This window comes from Sphaerodactylus townsendi, linkage group LG08, assembly GCF_021028975.2.
Source record: "Sphaerodactylus townsendi isolate TG3544 linkage group LG08, MPM_Stown_v2.3, whole genome shotgun sequence".
NCBI classification, from domain to species: Eukaryota; Metazoa; Chordata; class Lepidosauria; order Squamata; family Sphaerodactylidae; genus Sphaerodactylus; species Sphaerodactylus townsendi.
The window spans coordinates 67,982,738-68,000,335 of NC_059432.1; the positions used below are offsets into that span (position 1 = coordinate 67,982,738).

Genomic DNA, 17,598 nt, shown 5'->3' on the forward strand with positions numbered 1-17,598 from the left:
TTCTGAGTGCTCTAAGACTGCCTAGCAGTCAGGAGCAATTTCGGTGCATATAATGAGCATGCTAAAAAGCAAACTGTGTTTGTATGTGAAATGGTGAAATGGTTGCCTTACAGACTTTGCTACGTAGGTCCCACAGCTTGAGGGTTCTGTCATGGCTCCCAGAGACAATGCGTGCATTGTCCAACAGGAATTTGGCTGACAAGACTTTTCCACTGTGCCCTGTAAGCGTGTGCTAGAAAGAGATTGACACAACATGAAGTGAACAATATTTACTACATCTACTCTTTCTAGCCTTCATTGCTCTAGTAGGAACAGAACTACTCTACTGACACTTTAACCCAGCTTATATAATTAAATATAAAAAGCCAGTCTGGATACTTGATCTGTGAGTTCCTAACACAAACATCCTTAATACCTGCATGGTATACTACATCAATACCTCTTACATGGCAAGGTGTAGATATTTGTGGAGATCTATGAATGGTGGTTGACTAGGGAGATTCCATTTAACTGGAGCAGTCAATTTTTCATAACTGGTAGTGAAGATAAAACACAGAAGACAGCTAATACCACCAGAGTCAATTTCTGAGCTTCCCAGACATCTGGCCACACACTTTGGAGACTAAATGCCAAGTCAGATTAATTTTTGCCTGACTGTGCAAACAGTTACCTTCTCAGAATTTCCATCTCAAGTTTACACACTTTAATATTTAATATTTGTATTTACAAAGCCAGAACGCTGGACCAAACCAGCAGCCCTTTTCAACTGGCAACTCTCCGAAGTCATAGGCCGAAGCCTTCCCCAGTGGAGTTACTCAAGATCTTCCTCAAGTGACCAGGGACTGAACTTGGAACTTTCTGCAAAGAAACATGGGCTATTCACCACTGAGCTATGGCAGAAGAATGGCAGTTTAAAGAATTAAACCGATCAACATGAAATGTCCCTTCAAGCAAGTTTCTAACTTTTTTTGCATTTACAAATCTAAGGAGAAACTACGTTCCAGAGGCAAGACACTCACCCGTAGCCGATGATCATCTACAGTCCAGATTCTACTAGCAAAGTCATTAGAAGATGCTAATAAGTAAGAACCCTGAGAAAACAAATAAGATTTAAAAAAATGTTTTCTAGAACAACGGCCCAGTCTTACATACTTTACAAATACTGCTCCCTGTAACCACATGCGTGCAAACCCTCCTTTGTCACTCATGTAATTCTGATATTTCTTGGCCTCTCTCCTGCATATTCTCAATCTCTGCCTTTAATGTAGTCATCTCTGGCGATGACTGATGTATTCTCCTCCTGTTCCCACATTCTCTTTTTCACGCTTTAAGAGAGCAAGCAATTCTAATCACTAATTATTTGTACTTGCTCTCATACTCATTTCTCCATGACCTTTTATTCCTTAGGTTTAATTCTTTTCTCTCTTATTTTTCAGAGGTGAGGCAAGTGGCGATTACACACAGAATTTTCTGTAGCAACACCTCTCCTCTGGAATATTCTCTTCCTTAATGCTCACCTGGCATCTACTTTACTTTCTCTTAGGTGCCAGGCCAAAACACATTTTAAAGAGATTTTCTCTTCCCAGCCTTCCAAATCGTCTGCTTCTATTTTACAAATCATTTTTGTGCTGTTTATGTCCAATTGGTTATTTTTATATTATTTTAATCATAAGATTCCTTGAGCAAGACTCTGAACAGATAGCACAGAAATGCCCTAAAAAAACCAAAACCCTACTGTGCACACTCCGGACAAGAAGCTACTGTTAGAATGGAATATGGAGAACTAGAATGGTTTCCAATGGGTAAAGATAAAATACATCCTTGTCTGATACTTCTCTATCACATCTACAAGCATAGCATATCATAAGGAAAACTGGTTTAGATTTAGATGCAGCTGGAATGAAAAATTGGTGGAAGGAAAGTTAGTCATTTGAGATACGTGGATTACTGACAGAAAACAGTGAACATTTGAAACAACTCCAGATGAAGGTTCAAGCAGAAAGTGCCAAAGCAGGATTACAGTGAACATCTACAAGCAAAAGTAATGACTACTTGGGAATTATACAACTTTAAGTTCGATTAATAAACTGACATTGTTAAAAGATTTTCTACTCCTTGGTTCAATTATCAACCCAAAGAGAAACTGCAACCATGAAATCAGAAATGAGACTAGGAAAGGCAACCATGAAGCAGCTAGAAAAGATTCTTAAGTGTAAGAATGTGTCAGCAACAACCAAGGTAATTAATACCACATTATTCCCCATTTCTATATGTTGGTGTGAAAGTTGGACAATCGAAAGAGCTGACAAGAAGAAAGGTAATTCATTTGAAATGCAGGGTTAGAGGAGAGTTTTACAAATACCATGGGCCAGAGGCGTAGCAAGGGGGAAAAGCGCCCAGTGCACTGGTGCGTCCTCCGCCCCGCCCCACCCTGGAACACCGCGGCCCCACCCCCACGGGAGGGTGCGCCCGGTGCGTTGTGCACCCCCTCCCCGGAGCTACGCCTTTGCCATGGCCTACCAAAAAGCCAAATCAATGCGTTCTAGATCAAATCAAGCCTGAACTCTCTCTAAAAGCTAAAATAACCAAATTGAGGCTATTGTACTTTGGTATCATGAGAGGGCAAAAATCACTAGAATGACAAAAATGCTAAGAAAAGTTGAAGGCACAAGGAAAAAAGTAAGACTCATCAAGAGGCGGATTGACTCAATAAAGGAAGTCACGGTTGTCAGTTCGCAAGACCTGAGCAAGGCTCTTCGTGATAAAACATTTTGGAAGTCATTAATTTGCCACAAGTCAGAAATGTCTTGACAGCACTTAGCATACACTGTGCATTCTTATCTCTTGTTAACTACTCCCCACTTCGGGGTCCCTTTTTCCACCCCTGTCTTTACATCTGCTCCCTGCCACTACCCATCACTTGAAAAATGGGAGGGAGCGAGAGGGATGCTTTGCTCCAAATGAGGTCTCAGCAAAAATTTGAAATCAGACACCCAAGCACAGAGCCAATGCCCCAAACTCCTGTATCTACTTATGTTGGACAGCAATTTCAGCCGTGCCGACCCAACACTCTAGGGTAACACAAGCTGAATGTATCACTACTTGTCAGCAAACAGTGATCCCATCACAGCACTTCTAGAGCAAGATGGAAGAGAACATGCTGGGAGTTGTGAGGGTACAGTAGGCAAAACAGCTGGGCAATCAGACCTTTTACTGTTCATCATCGACCTCAGAAAAACTGTAAAAAGCAGAACCTTTTGCCAGGTCCTCAGATTTAATATGCAAAAACCATAGCTAAAACTTACTGTGCCATCATCAAGGTATACAGTACAGAGAAAGTCTAATGAATTTGGGGATAATTTGTAAAGTACGAGAAATGCTTCACCAAAAGAGCTTCCAGGTACAACATTTTTTTAGGTAATGTCGCCATTCCCTAGAAACATTTTGTGCAGCCTGTAGTTATAAGGCTGGAGTAGGAAACAGGTGTCAAAATAGCTACACACATACTCACAGCACTATCAAACTCTATGCTTGTAATACCCGCATTACTGCCAGAAAGGGAACCTTTAAATTCACACTTGTCTGTAAAAAGAAACAAGAATTGTCAGTCAGGAACAGTTCAAATTCCCGCCTCTCCTTTCATTCAACCATATTAAATGACAATATGCAAGACAGAACTGATTGAAACTATCATCGCTAGAATGAAACAACTGAAATTTTTATTCTCTTCAATAGTGAGCTATTTTGGAGCAGCAGACTTTAGCACTCTCAACATTTCTTAGTTCTACATTAAGACCTGACCACTTCATTGGATAAAAAGCCAACTAACCCATTAAATGCTACTTAAGCATATTTGAAGCATTATATTCAAAGCTTCAAAGAACAAAAAAAGACTTTTTAATTATCAGGGAAGATGCTAATAACAATTAGAAAAACAAATTAAACTATGATGAAACAAAGAAATAAACTTTTGAACATTGTAATTGTCTGTTACAACTTTTAACAATGTTGGGGAAGAGATATATGCATGAGAACACTGTACAGTGGAACCTTGGTTTTTGTTGTCGTCGTTTTCCGTCAGTTTTGGTTTTTGTCAATTCTTTCCCCGAAAATTTTCTCTGTTTTCATTGTTTGCTTTGGTTTTCGTCGGCGCGCGCGCTAATTTTGCAACAAAAACTGGCGACCCATGCAGTTCCATTGCTTGCCAGTGGTAGCCTTGGTTTTCGTAGGTTTCAGATTTTGCTGAATTTCCCAGACGGATTACCAACGACAACCGAGGTTCCACTGTACTAAATAAGTCTTCTCTTTGGGACACTTCAAATTTTTAAACTAGCTAAACAAAAACAAGAGTGATATTCTTGTTAATTCTATTACTATTAAGTAAGCAAAGGCCTGTGCAGTTGTGCCAAGTAGACAACAGACCAGTTCTTTCTGTCTGGACATGTCTGTACTTCTACAAGGTGGCCAGTGAGAGAAATTTTGCTACATGGCTGCAGAATTGGGGGACAAGCCATTCGCCCTCCCTTCCAACAGGTGACACCATAATGAGAATTAGTAAGGTAATCAACCAACTATGCAGAGGCATTCTTAGTTCCACGGAACATTTGGTGAACTGACAAATGTAATTTCACTAGGGTAGCTGTGTTCGTCTATTACAGTAAAACAGAAGTCCAGCGGCACCTTAGAAACATTTATTCCAGTATGAGCTTTCATGAGTCAAAGCCCTTTTCCACAGATGCCACAGGAAGAAACTGACCAATATACCAACTGCATGTATGGAATGCTTTCTTGTTACCTCCAAAGACTTCCCAGAGTTTTACCCTCCGGTCCAAGCCACCTGTTGCCAATAACCGAGAGCCAGGGCTGAACTGGACTGCATTCACCTCCCCATCATGAGCATCCTGTGGGGGAGTGGGGAGAAGAATTGAGACATATACAGCAATTGCAGAGGATACCAAGTAGTTCTGTCAATGATTAAAACATCCCACAATGTTCAAGTGAGTAAACACCCACGTTACACAATCTACTGTGTACTTTGAATTTGCTTTCTTCCAGTTAATAAAGTTCTATAATTTAATTGGGAATATATGAATGCCTGTACTCAAGACACATTCTTTCCAAACTCGTTTGTGTCACTTCTCTAATAAAAGCTATTAAAAATATAAAGGTAATTACTTTTTAATGTAGCAAATTGAAGTTGAGACAAAATGAAACTCCTTTCGTCACCATTCACAAGGAAACTGAAACCTAAGAGGTCTCAGCTTGAAAACTTACTATCATGCACATTAAGACAACCCGAAATTGACAGCTCTTGGACTGGGTTTGTTGGATGAAAGGTGGTGCAAAGCCCCCAACACTGTAGGCAACACGTACCACCATTATCCATGTAATATCAGCAGCTTTATCATATCTCATAACATTACTGGGACATGAGGGGAGCAAAAAGGAAACATACTGCTGAAAGCTGAGAAACCAACAGGTGTGCAATTCATTAGTGCAATCAGTATTTTTTCTTGTCATCACTGACCTCAAGACATAATGAGTTTCTGCTTTTTAGGGATAAAACCTCCTTTAATCAAACTGATTCCAGTTACATGAAAACCAGTTTCAATAGAAGGTTTTATTTCTGAAGGTAACATTTCCTGAGCATACTTACAAAGACACAAACTGCAGTAGTAGGGACTCGCACATCTTTGCTTGCACCCAGATGTTTATCAATATTATCTTGGGGGACAGAAATCGAGGACTGGGAGCGCCTCCTGGAAAATTACACACAAAATAAATACAGAAGCACAAGGAAGGAGCAAATTTTGTTTCTGAATTATGGGCAGGGGAGAGAGCAGGGATGATCCCGACTACACAATAGGGTAATTATGAGAGGGAAGGGGTGGAGAGATTCAGGCCCAAATGTGAGTTTTCCAGTAGCTGGATGGTTACACCCAAAAAGACATCCTTGCAAACCTGAGACTTCATACAGCTGCCATAATCCCTGCAACTTCAATGATGCTGGACTGGGGGACTTGGTAGCATGACAGCAGACATGTGGAGCCCTGAACTAAAGTGAACTGCACCCAGGGTCACCAATGTGCCCAGCCTCAGCAGCTATTTTGAACAGTGCTTATTTTTCTACCATACAAAGTAATCCAAGTGAGTTGCAAAGACACAAACTATCAGAACCGCTCACTGGAAAAGCTCACACTGCATTACTACTTCTTCACATGTGTTTATTAACATATTTCTATCCTGCCTTTCCTCATGGTTCAAGGCAGATCTTCCCCTTATTGCAGAAGAAAACCACAATGACTGGCCGTAGCACAATCATTCTGAAGACAATTTGCCCAGCTTGTCATCTACTGGACTTACTATCATCTAGCACTCTTTTAAGAAATCCAAAGCATTTTGATAACAATGAAAGTTTTTCACAGCTACTATATGTCACTCAAGGCAGTTATTTCAACATCCCTTGCTCACATGCTGGAGTAAATGTGAATAATTTCAAGCGAATTTTCACCTGGTGGTATCAGAAGAGTGATGTCCCAAAAGGGGAGACTCAGACAGACTGGAGGGAAAAGTCAGAGGTCAGCAAACAGCAGAAGGAACAGGAAGTTCAAAACAAAAACAAAAAAAGAAGAGGCAAAAGCTGGAAAAAAAGGCTGACATAAGGACAAGTGTTTGCATTCCTTGCATCATGGAAATGGTGGTGTATATTGAACCAATTCAGTAACAAAAGAGGCGAATGTATTCTAACCTACCCAAAGATATTAGTGATAGAGTCCAGAAGGCCTCCAGCTGGCTGGGAAAGTCGCTTACTAAAGAGGAGGGGAGGACAGATTTAAACCTTAATTGTTCAAGCAGAGGTCAAAACATACATAGCCCACAACATACATTAGGAAGAATATTCCTCCTCACCAATACCTAAATTCACCATGAAAAGTCAACCATCACAAGACAGCCTAGAAGCCCAATCATACAGAGACAGCAGAAATAAAAACATTCATTTAGACCAAGTGTATAAGTAAGCTAAGATCAATCAATTAATCAAAATAAAGGCACCTTAATCATCAAGATCTTGAAAATAAAATTAAGGGCTTAAGTTATTACGGTGAACTGAATTTTCAGGCACTCAGAAGAATTACCCCAGTAAGGAGGCTGGGCACATGTTGGTACTTTCTATTCAAGTTGCTCTCAGGGATCAACAAGGAACTGAAAACCAGGTTAATTTCTTAAGAGTACATACAGAAAATAAACCCATTTTCATTGTGATCTTCAAGGTTCACACAAATATTCAACCTTTTCTACAGCCCCACTCTTGCAAATACCCAGAAAGCCTGCCTTGTTCGCCCACATGCACAGTGGCTGCCGCCACAACTACAGGACTCTTGACCTATCCTGAATGAGAGGGATGGGACTATCCCAGCTCTCTGATGCTGTGAAGGAAGTTGAGAGCTGTGTTGTGTGGTGTTCTTTTAGCCTGGGGTAAAACTGAAACACAACTAGAAGAGCACCACGGAACTGACAGAACGCTTGGCTTTGCAGTACTCTTTCTGGCCCTGGAAAGGAATGCATGGGAGAAGGGTCAGATGTTCTCTGGTTACCTAGGGAAGACTGAAAGATTAATGTTCAATTGTAATTCAGAAATAAGTCTAGCAAAATCATAGAGGATTTAATCCAAAAATAAAGTGCAATGAAAATGGTGAGGCATCTCCCATACCGAAAACCCGAAACAGTCTGATAGCATTTTGAGTACCCAAAGGCATAATTTACCAGACCTTCGCCTGTTCAGTGAATGCATGTAGGAAACAGCCATGATACTTCCATTTTACTTTAATGGAGCCTACATATAAGATATGCTTAAATTGCCTCCTTTTCTGGCCATCCCTTGTAATCACTTCTTTTGCATATTAGCACAAGAAGATCTTAACTTCCATGCATTTTCCATTTCAAGACACAGCAGCAGGGAGCTCATATTTTTGTTCCATTATGGATAGCCACAGTTCCTCCCTCCCAGTCCAAGTCTTTTATGGCCCTTGCTGAAAAAGAACTTTTTCATTCTTTTCTCTGCCATTCTTACCTAGCTGTCCGGGTGACTGCACGCACTGGGGATGTATCCTCCGCAGCATCTGAAGTTTCATCCGCAAGCACTTCAATATCATCATCCCTGGAGAACAAGAAGTTTTGTGCCATCTTTTGAATCGTTTTGAGAGTGAAAGCAATTCAGGTGTTTTTTTCTTATACACTTCTTACAACTTCTTAGAATCATAAATTGGCTTTCCTACGAACAGGAAAAGACTTTCCACGCACAGAAATTCACTGTTCTCATTGTAATCACAGTGGCACTAAAAGATTATATGATTAACAGGAAACATTACGATGCCACTTTTAAAAAAATTACTTGTTTTTAGTGTTTTAGAAGAATGAAGCATTGAGCAGGAGATACGTTTAGCTTTGGGGAAAGAGGGTATATTCAAGTAATGTAAAATGTGTTCATTCCAGGCAAATAAATCTTTTAATGGATGGTTTCCACCTTTCATGGTAATTTCAAAAGAACAGCCACATTAGCAAAATACAATGGAAGTCCAGTGGCACCTTAAAGACTAACAACACTCATTCCAACATAAATTTTCACGAGTCGCTCACTTAAAAGCTAAAGTTAGCTCTGACTCACGAAAACTCATGTTTCCTGTTTTGTTTTATTTTCAGAATAGCAAATATATACAGTCAAACCAATACTGAAAGATATAAGGCCAGCCAAGCCTAAAAAACAAGGACTGTATATATATAGGGATACAAGGCAATGTGGTATAAGCAGTTATTCACTGAAGGTAGAAGCTGTATACTGCTTTACTTAGCTAAACACATAAATAAGAGAATTCAATCTCTATTTCTAATAGAATTACCTGAACGCACTGAAAAAATTTCTATTGAAAACGTGGACTAGCGCGCAACGCGTTCTGCGAATGTGGCTGCTGTCGCCGTAGTTTCTTTATCACTTGCTGGAGCTGTTGCTGCCAACTACCACAACTCATCTAAATATTTTTGATTCATTGAATTTTGGAGATACTGACTCTTTCTACTGACTGGAACGCAATATGACTATTGCAGGTTTCGTGCCTCATGGACAATGTTTATGACATGCTCTCATTATATGTGTGTTTATTACCTTTCTATCCAGTTAAATAACCACAATATATCTGTATGAATAATCTTTATGAACGGTTTATGAAGTATCTGTTGAAATTACACTCAAAATAACTGCTTATACCACATTGCCTTGTATCCCTATATATAGAGTCCTTGTTTTTTAGGCTTGGCTGGCCTTATATCTTTCAGTATTGTTTTATTTTCAGCCAGGCGCCATCCTAGAAATATTTTGTGGGGTTTTTTTTTAAATAACTGTGGTTACAACATGCTCTGGGTACATGAGAAAAGCAAAAACAAAAAACACAAATCCAAGACTGAAATATATGGTAACCTCAACAACTGATGTGCAAACATTAGCCCACAGAGACAAGCATTAGTGACCTGTAGCTTTAATTTTTTTTATAAAAAGCAATTCTTATGAACAAGCTGGACAGAGCACAACGGTAGCCATCAGCGGTCTGTTAATTCTTCCTACACCTAAAATTCTTTCACAAATCACCATGCAGAATGGGCAAGAGGAACTGGTTCAGAATCAGGTGTGCCTGACAGAGGTGTATATTTAAGGGGGAGGAAAATTAAATGGGTGCAACAGAACCTTTTCCTTCTCAACAGAGTCCTCTGATTTAAGATAAAACCACATTTTAGAGCTCCTCTTTTCCCTGTCTGTTAATGCTCATATGCCACAGTGACTCCAGCTCCTTCCTAAACTAATGCAAGTCCTCTTACCTCCCTAATTCCTTTTCAATGATGAAGTAGCGCAATACTGATAACGTAGGTAATGAGCTTAACCGCTTGCCTGTCTTTTCTTACTGACTAAATTACGACCCTTTTATCCTGGTTGCCAGGAATTTTAAAGAGTTGAATACATGAGGGAATACTTACTGCTCAACTGGCAGTGGCTCCTTGGCAGCTTCTGCTAGTTCTTTCTGAAGTTTGGCCTGTCGCCTTCTACAAGGACAGAAACAAAAATGCTGGGAAATTCCACATCAGCTCAGCCACAGACTGTTGACAAGTTCTCGGGAGATGAGTTTCAAGTGTGCTGTAATATGGCAACCAGAGAAACACACTCGAAAGACCATACTGAATGAAGCACAACTACTTAGAAGTACTAGTTGGCAGTCTTGTTGCTTCAGTAAGTCTTGTTTTGAGGATCTTGATACAGAAGACATTTCAAAGGGTGATTCGTACATTTCTTGGTCACACAAGAACTCCTGGCCTACCCTGGAAAGCTTTCACATAGATAGAAACTGGTGAACTGTTAATGTACTCAGTAGCAATTAGCCCAATTCTGGAATAATTTTTCCAGCCATTTTAATTTCAGCACTTGGATGTGCAATGTAGACTTTATGACAGATGCATGCTGCTTTATGAGAACCAGCTGAAACTGATCTATATTTAGATCAACTTTGCTGGAAAAGGGTATTTTTAAAAATTATGCAATAATTCATTAGAAAGCCACCAGCATACTAGACTAGATACTAACTACCTACTCCCTTATGAACCCACCTGACCGCTGTAGTAATCTTTTGAGGCCCTTCTTCAAATGTCCCCACCTTCTGACTAATGTACCCCGGAGAGGGCCATCTTGGTCAGGCCCCCAAACTCTAGAATCCTCACCACAAGGAGATTCATCCCCCCGCCACCCATTACTACCTTCTTCCAGCAAGTGAAGACATGTTTTTGTTTCATGTGACATTCCTCCAGTGATCCCTCCTTCTGATCAATGTTCTGTTTTTATGTCTTTGTAAATATTCTAGCTCTGTTTTCTTTTTAATGATCTGCATATGTGAAGTGGTGGTTTTAAAATGTGATTATTTTATGTGTTTTAATTAGTTTTGGTGGCCCTTGGGAGGACAGAAAGCTGGGATATAAATTTTGTAAATAAAATAAATAAAATAGTATGATCAGCCCCATCACTTCCTTTCCACATAAGACTTGGAAAACTTACTGAATATAGTTCTATCTAATTCTCTATCACAGAAGCAAAGGAAGAAAGGGCCTTTTAATCTTGACAGAGGATCAGACATTCATATTTAAAACAAAATGATTTAGAAAACGCTGTTGCTATCACACCTTGAATCTTTCTCATTTTCTGCATTGAGACGATTAGCTTCCTGAGCCTTTTCTGCCATCCAGCGAGTCACCAATTCTTGATTATCTTCCGTTGTTTTTCTTAATTTCTCTTCTAGAGCTGTAAAGGTGATCTGAAGAGCATCGTACTCATCCTTAAGAGTCTGATTGGCTTGTTCGAGGTCTTGCAGCTTGTTGCGTAGGTCCTGGCATTCTGTCTCTAGCTCTGATATGTTTTGCAAATACTCTGCCATCCTTCAAGAGAAGCAACTGATACATGAGATTCCAACCAGAAGGCAACAGACAGATTTCTAGCATTTAGAGCAAATTATGTCAGAAAAAATGGACTTTACTTACTTTGCTTCATTAATTTGCATTTCTCTGTCCTTCTGTTGCATCTGGTTGTTCAGATCAATGACAGATTGGGCCAACTATAAAAAAAATTACATCAGTGAGGAAAATAAACACTGCTTTAAGATACTTTATTATCAACTGTCACATTATCATAAATAAACTTTTAATATATATTTGAGCACATACAGAGAAACCCAACCCCCTGAATTAAATTAAACAATTAAAGAACTCACAACAACTATGACATTTGTAAGAGACTATACATTTCTAGAGTGAAGGATTTCTTATATCACGGTCAACTATTAGCATACTATCCTACATTCAAATATTTCAGTAACAAAACTAGCCTTATTTACATTCGGAAATTATATATCAACGGTATTTTAATTACTTCCAGCTAGGAGTATGGTATATTTCCACAATTACCAGAAAACCAACCTAAATATTAGGCAAAAATCATTGTGGCTCTTCTAGCATCCTGACAACCGCAAGAAACAAGACATTAAAAAACAGAAGAGATAAATCCTAATGCAAACATATTTACACATTTTGATATCTTGTATAAGGAAGAAAGCAGGGCTGATGATATCGGAATAACAACTCACGACACCATGAAACACACATAAAATTTTCAGTTTGAGACAGTCACTCTGCTGAATACTGTAGTAAACCCAACAACCAGCACCAATGCAAAAAAGCACGCCTGCAATATAATACACTGGTGAATAGAGTCATCCTAACCTCGCCACGTTTCTTGTGTAATTCTGTCAGTTCCTCTTGATGTTTAATTCTTAGCTGGGCTATTTCTTGCAAGTGAGCATCATTCCTTGTACCATCATGTCCTGGACTAGAATTTTGAAGGGAAAAGAAAATGAAATGTTTAGTTTCTCTAATACACACAGAATTTCCAATCACACCTCAAGTGGGGTGTTGTGTGGTTTCCGGGTTGTATGGCTGTGTTCTAGTAGCATTTTCTCCTAAAGGAGAAAAAAAAAGCCAGAAGGACTTTCAAATCACCACAGGCTCACCATATCTATGACCGCCCAGGAGAAAATGCTACTGGAACACGGACATACAACCCAGCGACCCTACAACACCCCAGTGATTCCGGCCATGGAAGCCTTCAACAATACATACCTCAAGTAATGGTACTATTTCCAGAAATCCATTTTATTCCTATTTGTAGCGTAAACCACTGATCACTATTTTAAAATAATCAAGCTAATTTCTCAATGTAGCCGCCAGATTGTGTACGTAAAACAATGTATTCACCTATAAAGAATCATATTGTTAGAAGCTCACGTTCTCTACATCTCTCCCTTTGTAAATGTTGAGTTTACAACATTTATAACATGATATTCCAGTCAAGGGTAAACTGATTTCTAAGATCAAGACTTGCAGTCCCTGAACCACTTAAAAAAATCACCATCTCAACTCCTGTTAAGAGCAGAGATTCATTCTGTTGTATACCTACTTGGGAACAAGCCCACCTGATCTGAAAGAATAATAAAATCAGGTGATAAACATTAAGATGGTTATTAGCAGTAGTTATGCTTGTACTCAGGAGAAAGTATTTCAGCAGTCAGAACTTTACATTAAAAACTACAGGTGCTGCTCATTTCTTCCACATATACGTAACATACTGACTTTGTTACATCTTTACTGGTATTCTCTGTCAATACCTGATCTCATGCCGGCTTGGTAAATCATATTTTTCTGCTTGTAGCTTGTCAGCCAGCACTGAATGGAGATCCGACTTCTCCAGCAATTTGTTATCTAGAGAAAAAAGAATTTCCATTAAAATAGAGCCAGAGAGAGAGAGAAAGCAAGAGAGCTTTCACAGTCAGGTAATAAAGAACACAACTTATTAATGATTGTAGCATATATATTAAAAGCCCAAAGTATCAAACAGCACAAACGATACTCTTTTTATTATTTATAGTCTGCCTTTCTTACTGAGACTCAAGGTTGATTACACAGCGTTAAGTCAATACAGTCAACAGGATGGGACATTCAATAACAAAGTAATAGGACAGTGATGACGAACCTTTTGGGCTCAGCGTTTCAAAAATTCAGAGAATGCCTAACTTGACTCTTCTGGGCCCCCCTTCCCCAAAAAGAGAAACAATACTTTACATATTAATTCATTTTTTAAAAAAAAAATACTGTCCACTCATGTGTGATGCTGTGAATGATATAAGGAAACATCAAATAATTTTTAAAAACTGACTCAAACAGGGAGTTGGGTACTTGGTGTTGGGTATCGTAGAATGCTAGAATGTCACCCAAAATGTCATTTTTGACATGCATGTCATAGGTTCGCCATCACTGCAATGAGGTTTGGATTGCAGCAATCTGTAATAGAGCTAAAACAAAGCATATGTGTTTAATGTATTGTCGAAGGCTTTCATGGCCGGAATCACTGGGGTGTTGTGTGGTTTTCGGGCTGTATGGCCATGTTCTAGTAACATTTTCTCCTGACCACACTACACCCCATGTGTGTAAACATGGATGCTAAATGATGTAGAAATTACAATAGTAGAAGCATATGCTCAACAGACACTACATAGTGGTATACTCCATGGTCCATATCCCCTCCTGAACCATTTCATACTATACTATCCTATTACCTGTGCAACAAGGTCACAATAGAAAATACACATGTATGGACAGTTGTTGATTTCACCCATTTGCAGGGCGGCACCTGCACAAAGCCTTGCTCAGGAGACTGAAGGAGCCATAGCAGACTTCAGGAGACTGAAGGAGCCATAGCATAGTTAATGCCAAGGAAACAGCTGGGCAGCCAGTCTGGGGTGTGTGTGTATGTATGAATCAGCTCTTGGAGTCAGCGGGAAGCGCACCAGCACATTTGCCCACCCTGGCAAGTGGCACTTACACTGGTGGGGAGGGCAAATGAGGAGGTGGGTAAGCGTTGTGGAGCCACATGGCGCCTGACTTCAAAGAACCTGTGCCCCAAAGCCATGCCAACCTAAAGCTGTACATTGGCTTGGCTGGGAACACATTAGGGTGTTCCTGGGGATTGAACTGACATTAGTCCACTTCCATTGAACTATGGAGCCGGGAAGGCCCACAGTGCAGGCCTTGACTGCTTAACACAATGGAGAGCTTTCAGATGACCGGAGAGTTTCTGGAACTTGCTGCCTTCCCATACCACCTAGAAGCCTTGTGGAGACCTCCAGAGACCTTTGGATTGGGCTGTTACTTTCTAACGAAGAACATATTCTTACCGGAGTGACAGGCTTTGGGTCCAACAAGAAATTTGCTTCCTTTCTTCATGAGACTAATATCTTGCTTATGCAACAATTTGGTTATGAGTTAATTTTTTAACAATGGTGCTCCACTGGGAAAACCAAAGTTCATTCAAATCTATATCTTATCTCTGCGGGCATTAGATTAAGAGCAGTATGGATGTTGGAACACCACTTTCCATTCAGTAAAGCAAAATGTTCCATTCTATTCCACAGGGAACCCAAGCAGATCAAGGAACAAAGAACTTGTTAGTTATTTGGATGGGAAACCTCCAAGGAACACAAGGGTTGTAACACAGAGGCAGGCAATGGCAAACCGTCTCCAAACTTCTCTTGCCTTGAAAACCCTACAGGGTCGCCACGCGTCAGCTGATACTTGAAGGCAAAAGACAAAAATACCCTAATTACATGCTATTTTGTTGTTAGCTCCACCTCCTGCAGCAGCAAATCTGGGAGGCCCCAGTTTGAGTCCCTACTCTACTATGGACATTTGCTGGGGAAGTAAAACACTCAGTATAGCCCTTACATGATTATCATGAGGATAACAGTATGTTGCTTTGGGTCTCCTTTAGGGAAAAAGGCAGAGCATAAATCAAGTCAATAAAAATTTGTGATTGTGCCCACCATGCTTTGTCAGAATTCATAAGAACAAAAGAAGATCCTTGTTGGATGAGATCAGAGGTCCATCTAGTATAACATCCCATCTCACCGTGGAGGGCCGCCAGTTATTATGGACAGCAAAGAATAGGGCATCTAGAGCTGAGGCCTTCCCCTGAGGTTGCCTCCTGGCACTGTAATTCAGAGATTTATTGCCTCTGAACATGGATTTTCCCTTTACTCACCATTACTAGTAGCCACCGGTAGACTAGCCCTTCATGAAACTGTTTAATCCCTTTTCAAAGCTCTCTGTGCTTGCGATCATCACTACGTCCTCTGGCCATGAATTACCCATTTTAACCACTCATTTATTTTGATCTTCACCCTTTGGTCATCCTGAATCTACTGCACATAAACTTCATTGGATGTCGTCAAATTATAATATTTTGCGAAAGGAGGAAGAAGTTGTCTCTGTCCGTCCTCTTTACCCTGAGCATAGTTTTACAAACCTCTGTTGTAGCTCCCCTCAGTTGTCTCTTATATAAACTGTCAATTCCCATACTCTTCAGCCTTCCCTCATAGGAAAGGTGCTCCAACCTTAAGATCCTTGATTCCAAAGGTGTCCACAGGCTCAAAAGGTTGAGGATACCTTCCATTCTGATGAACTTAAATAATCCACAATTCTCTTCTGTTGTGCATACTTGGCATTGAGAGTAAATAAAAACATCAAGAAAAATAAAGGTTGCAAGCATTCCTCTTTTACACTTCATACATGAATTAGTCTTGTAACAAATGAACATAAAAAGATACAAGCAGTGTTCACAGAAATCAATCCACATGAGTTTACTGAAAGACTAGAAAACCAAGTCTGAACCAAATGTACATACTATCAGGTAGTAGAAACGTCAGGTAAGGAAAAAGAAAAAGAATGGAAAAGAGGCACTCTGTTCTTAGCTTCTAACCTTGCAAGGGCCAGCGCATCAGATGGAAATGCCAATTGCAACCAAGTCAGTAATTTAGAAGACCTCCAAAAGTCCCATCAGATGATACAGTGAACAGTGCAAGGATCAGAATAACCAACAGCAGCCAAAACACATTTCATCAAAACCATTAAAAATACAGTATCCTTATCCTTCATAGCATAATTTACCACCACCCCACAACCCAACCTCAAGGATTTCAGGACATATCAAAACGAGTGACTTACATTGCAAAATGATCTCTTCAAAGGCCTGCCTCTGGAGCAGATCTCGCCGCCTCAGCTCGTCCAGGATGTGGCGCTTCCAGGCGGGGAAACTCGCTGTCCTGAGCCCAGAAGACATCTTCCCACAGGCTGCTGCTCTAACTCTCGACCTTATCGCTGTGGCCAAGAACGAGTTAAGCCGGCCTGGGAGACAGACTCTGGGAGACAAGCAGGAGAAGGAAACCACTGGTCAATACTGGGTAAAGCAAACAACAAGCAAAGGAGACCAGTTGAGATAGACACCCTGCCACCGCCGCCGCCACCGCCACCACTAAGGGATGGTTAAGGAGCGCGCAGAGATCTTATCACTGTTACCACCAAGTGCCGAACCGAGAAAGGGTCTCCGTGGGTCGCCGGATCCTTTCACTACTCCTCACTCGGGCCGTAGCCCCCATCCAATCCACCACCCGCTTCCTAAAAGCAAGCACTATCTACGGCCGGGTAGTATGACGTCACTAGAGGGCCTGCCATTCTTCACTCGCAGGTTAACTTCGTCAAGGGCGTTTCTATCAACGCCTGACTAAAAACCAAAAAATCAAAACATATTTCCATATTATAGCGCAGCTGCCTTCTATAGAGAGCTTTGCGTTCCTCTCACGTCCTAGGTTGGTCCATCTTTGTGCATCTTCTTCCCTCTTTAAAAAAAACCCTACCACTTTGCAAACCGGCAACTGCGCAGGAGGCTTCCCACAAAATGGTGGCTGGTGGGGACCTTGACTAAGTTCCCTTTTTAGGAACGACTCGTAGGGAAGGGCTCTTCCGAGATCGCCATCTTTGGTAGGGGATGGAGGCAAAACAGATTCCGAGGGAAGAGCCAATCGGCTTTCGGTTGAACGCGGCAGCGGGCCCTGGGGTTCTACATGTTTGGAAGTTGGAGGAAGTCCCTGATTGGCGCTTGAGAATTAAGCCCCGCCCACATTAGCT

The 17,598-nt window shown here is 40.6% G+C and overlaps 1 protein-coding gene, 1 long non-coding RNA gene and 1 other non-coding gene across 7 annotated transcripts in view; 1 reads left to right on the forward strand and 2 right to left on the reverse strand.

Annotated features, from left to right (window-relative positions):
• The window catches only part of LOC125437628, a 21,503-nt gene extending 16,807 nt beyond the window's left edge, over nucleotides 1-4,696 (forward strand). The window contains exon 3 of the long non-coding RNA XR_007245248.1: nucleotides 4,686-4,696. This is a non-coding gene — a long non-coding RNA (uncharacterized LOC125437628). The remainder of the gene's footprint in view (nucleotides 1-4,685) is intronic.
• ATG16L1 (autophagy related 16 like 1) overlaps nucleotides 1-17,283 on the reverse strand; it is a 24,520-nt gene extending 7,237 nt beyond the window's left edge. Inside the window, exons 1-15 of one of the 5 annotated variants that reach the window (XR_007245247.1) lie at nucleotides 16,990-17,283; nucleotides 16,639-16,832; nucleotides 13,248-13,341; nucleotides 12,307-12,412; nucleotides 11,569-11,642; nucleotides 11,215-11,466; nucleotides 10,024-10,089; nucleotides 8,072-8,158; nucleotides 6,753-6,809; nucleotides 6,512-6,559; nucleotides 5,657-5,759; nucleotides 4,796-4,901; nucleotides 3,512-3,582; nucleotides 1,020-1,091; nucleotides 112-232 (exon numbers count right to left, since the gene is read on the reverse strand). Coding sequence is in view for 4 of the 5 variants with exons in the window: in XM_048505396.1 (XP_048361353.1) it covers nucleotides 112-232; nucleotides 1,020-1,091; nucleotides 3,512-3,582; nucleotides 4,796-4,901; nucleotides 5,657-5,759; nucleotides 6,512-6,559; nucleotides 6,753-6,809; nucleotides 8,072-8,158; nucleotides 10,024-10,089; nucleotides 11,215-11,466; nucleotides 11,569-11,642; nucleotides 12,307-12,412; nucleotides 13,248-13,341; nucleotides 16,639-16,753 (1,372 nt within the window). In the remaining variant the exon portion in view is untranslated. The remainder of the gene's footprint in view (nucleotides 1-111; nucleotides 233-1,019; nucleotides 1,092-3,511; nucleotides 3,583-4,795; nucleotides 4,902-5,656; nucleotides 5,760-6,511; nucleotides 6,560-6,752; nucleotides 6,810-8,071; nucleotides 8,159-10,023; nucleotides 10,090-11,214; nucleotides 11,467-11,568; nucleotides 11,643-12,306; nucleotides 12,413-13,247; nucleotides 13,342-16,638; nucleotides 16,833-16,989) is intronic. The other 4 variants (XM_048505396.1, XM_048505399.1, XM_048505397.1 and 1 more) reach the window with 4 other exon arrangements.
• LOC125438670 lies at nucleotides 2,965-3,229 on the reverse strand. The gene has a single exon (XR_007245375.1). It is a non-coding gene; the product is annotated as a small Cajal body-specific RNA 6 (non-coding RNA).
• Nucleotides 17,284-17,598: the final 315 nt, after the last annotated feature.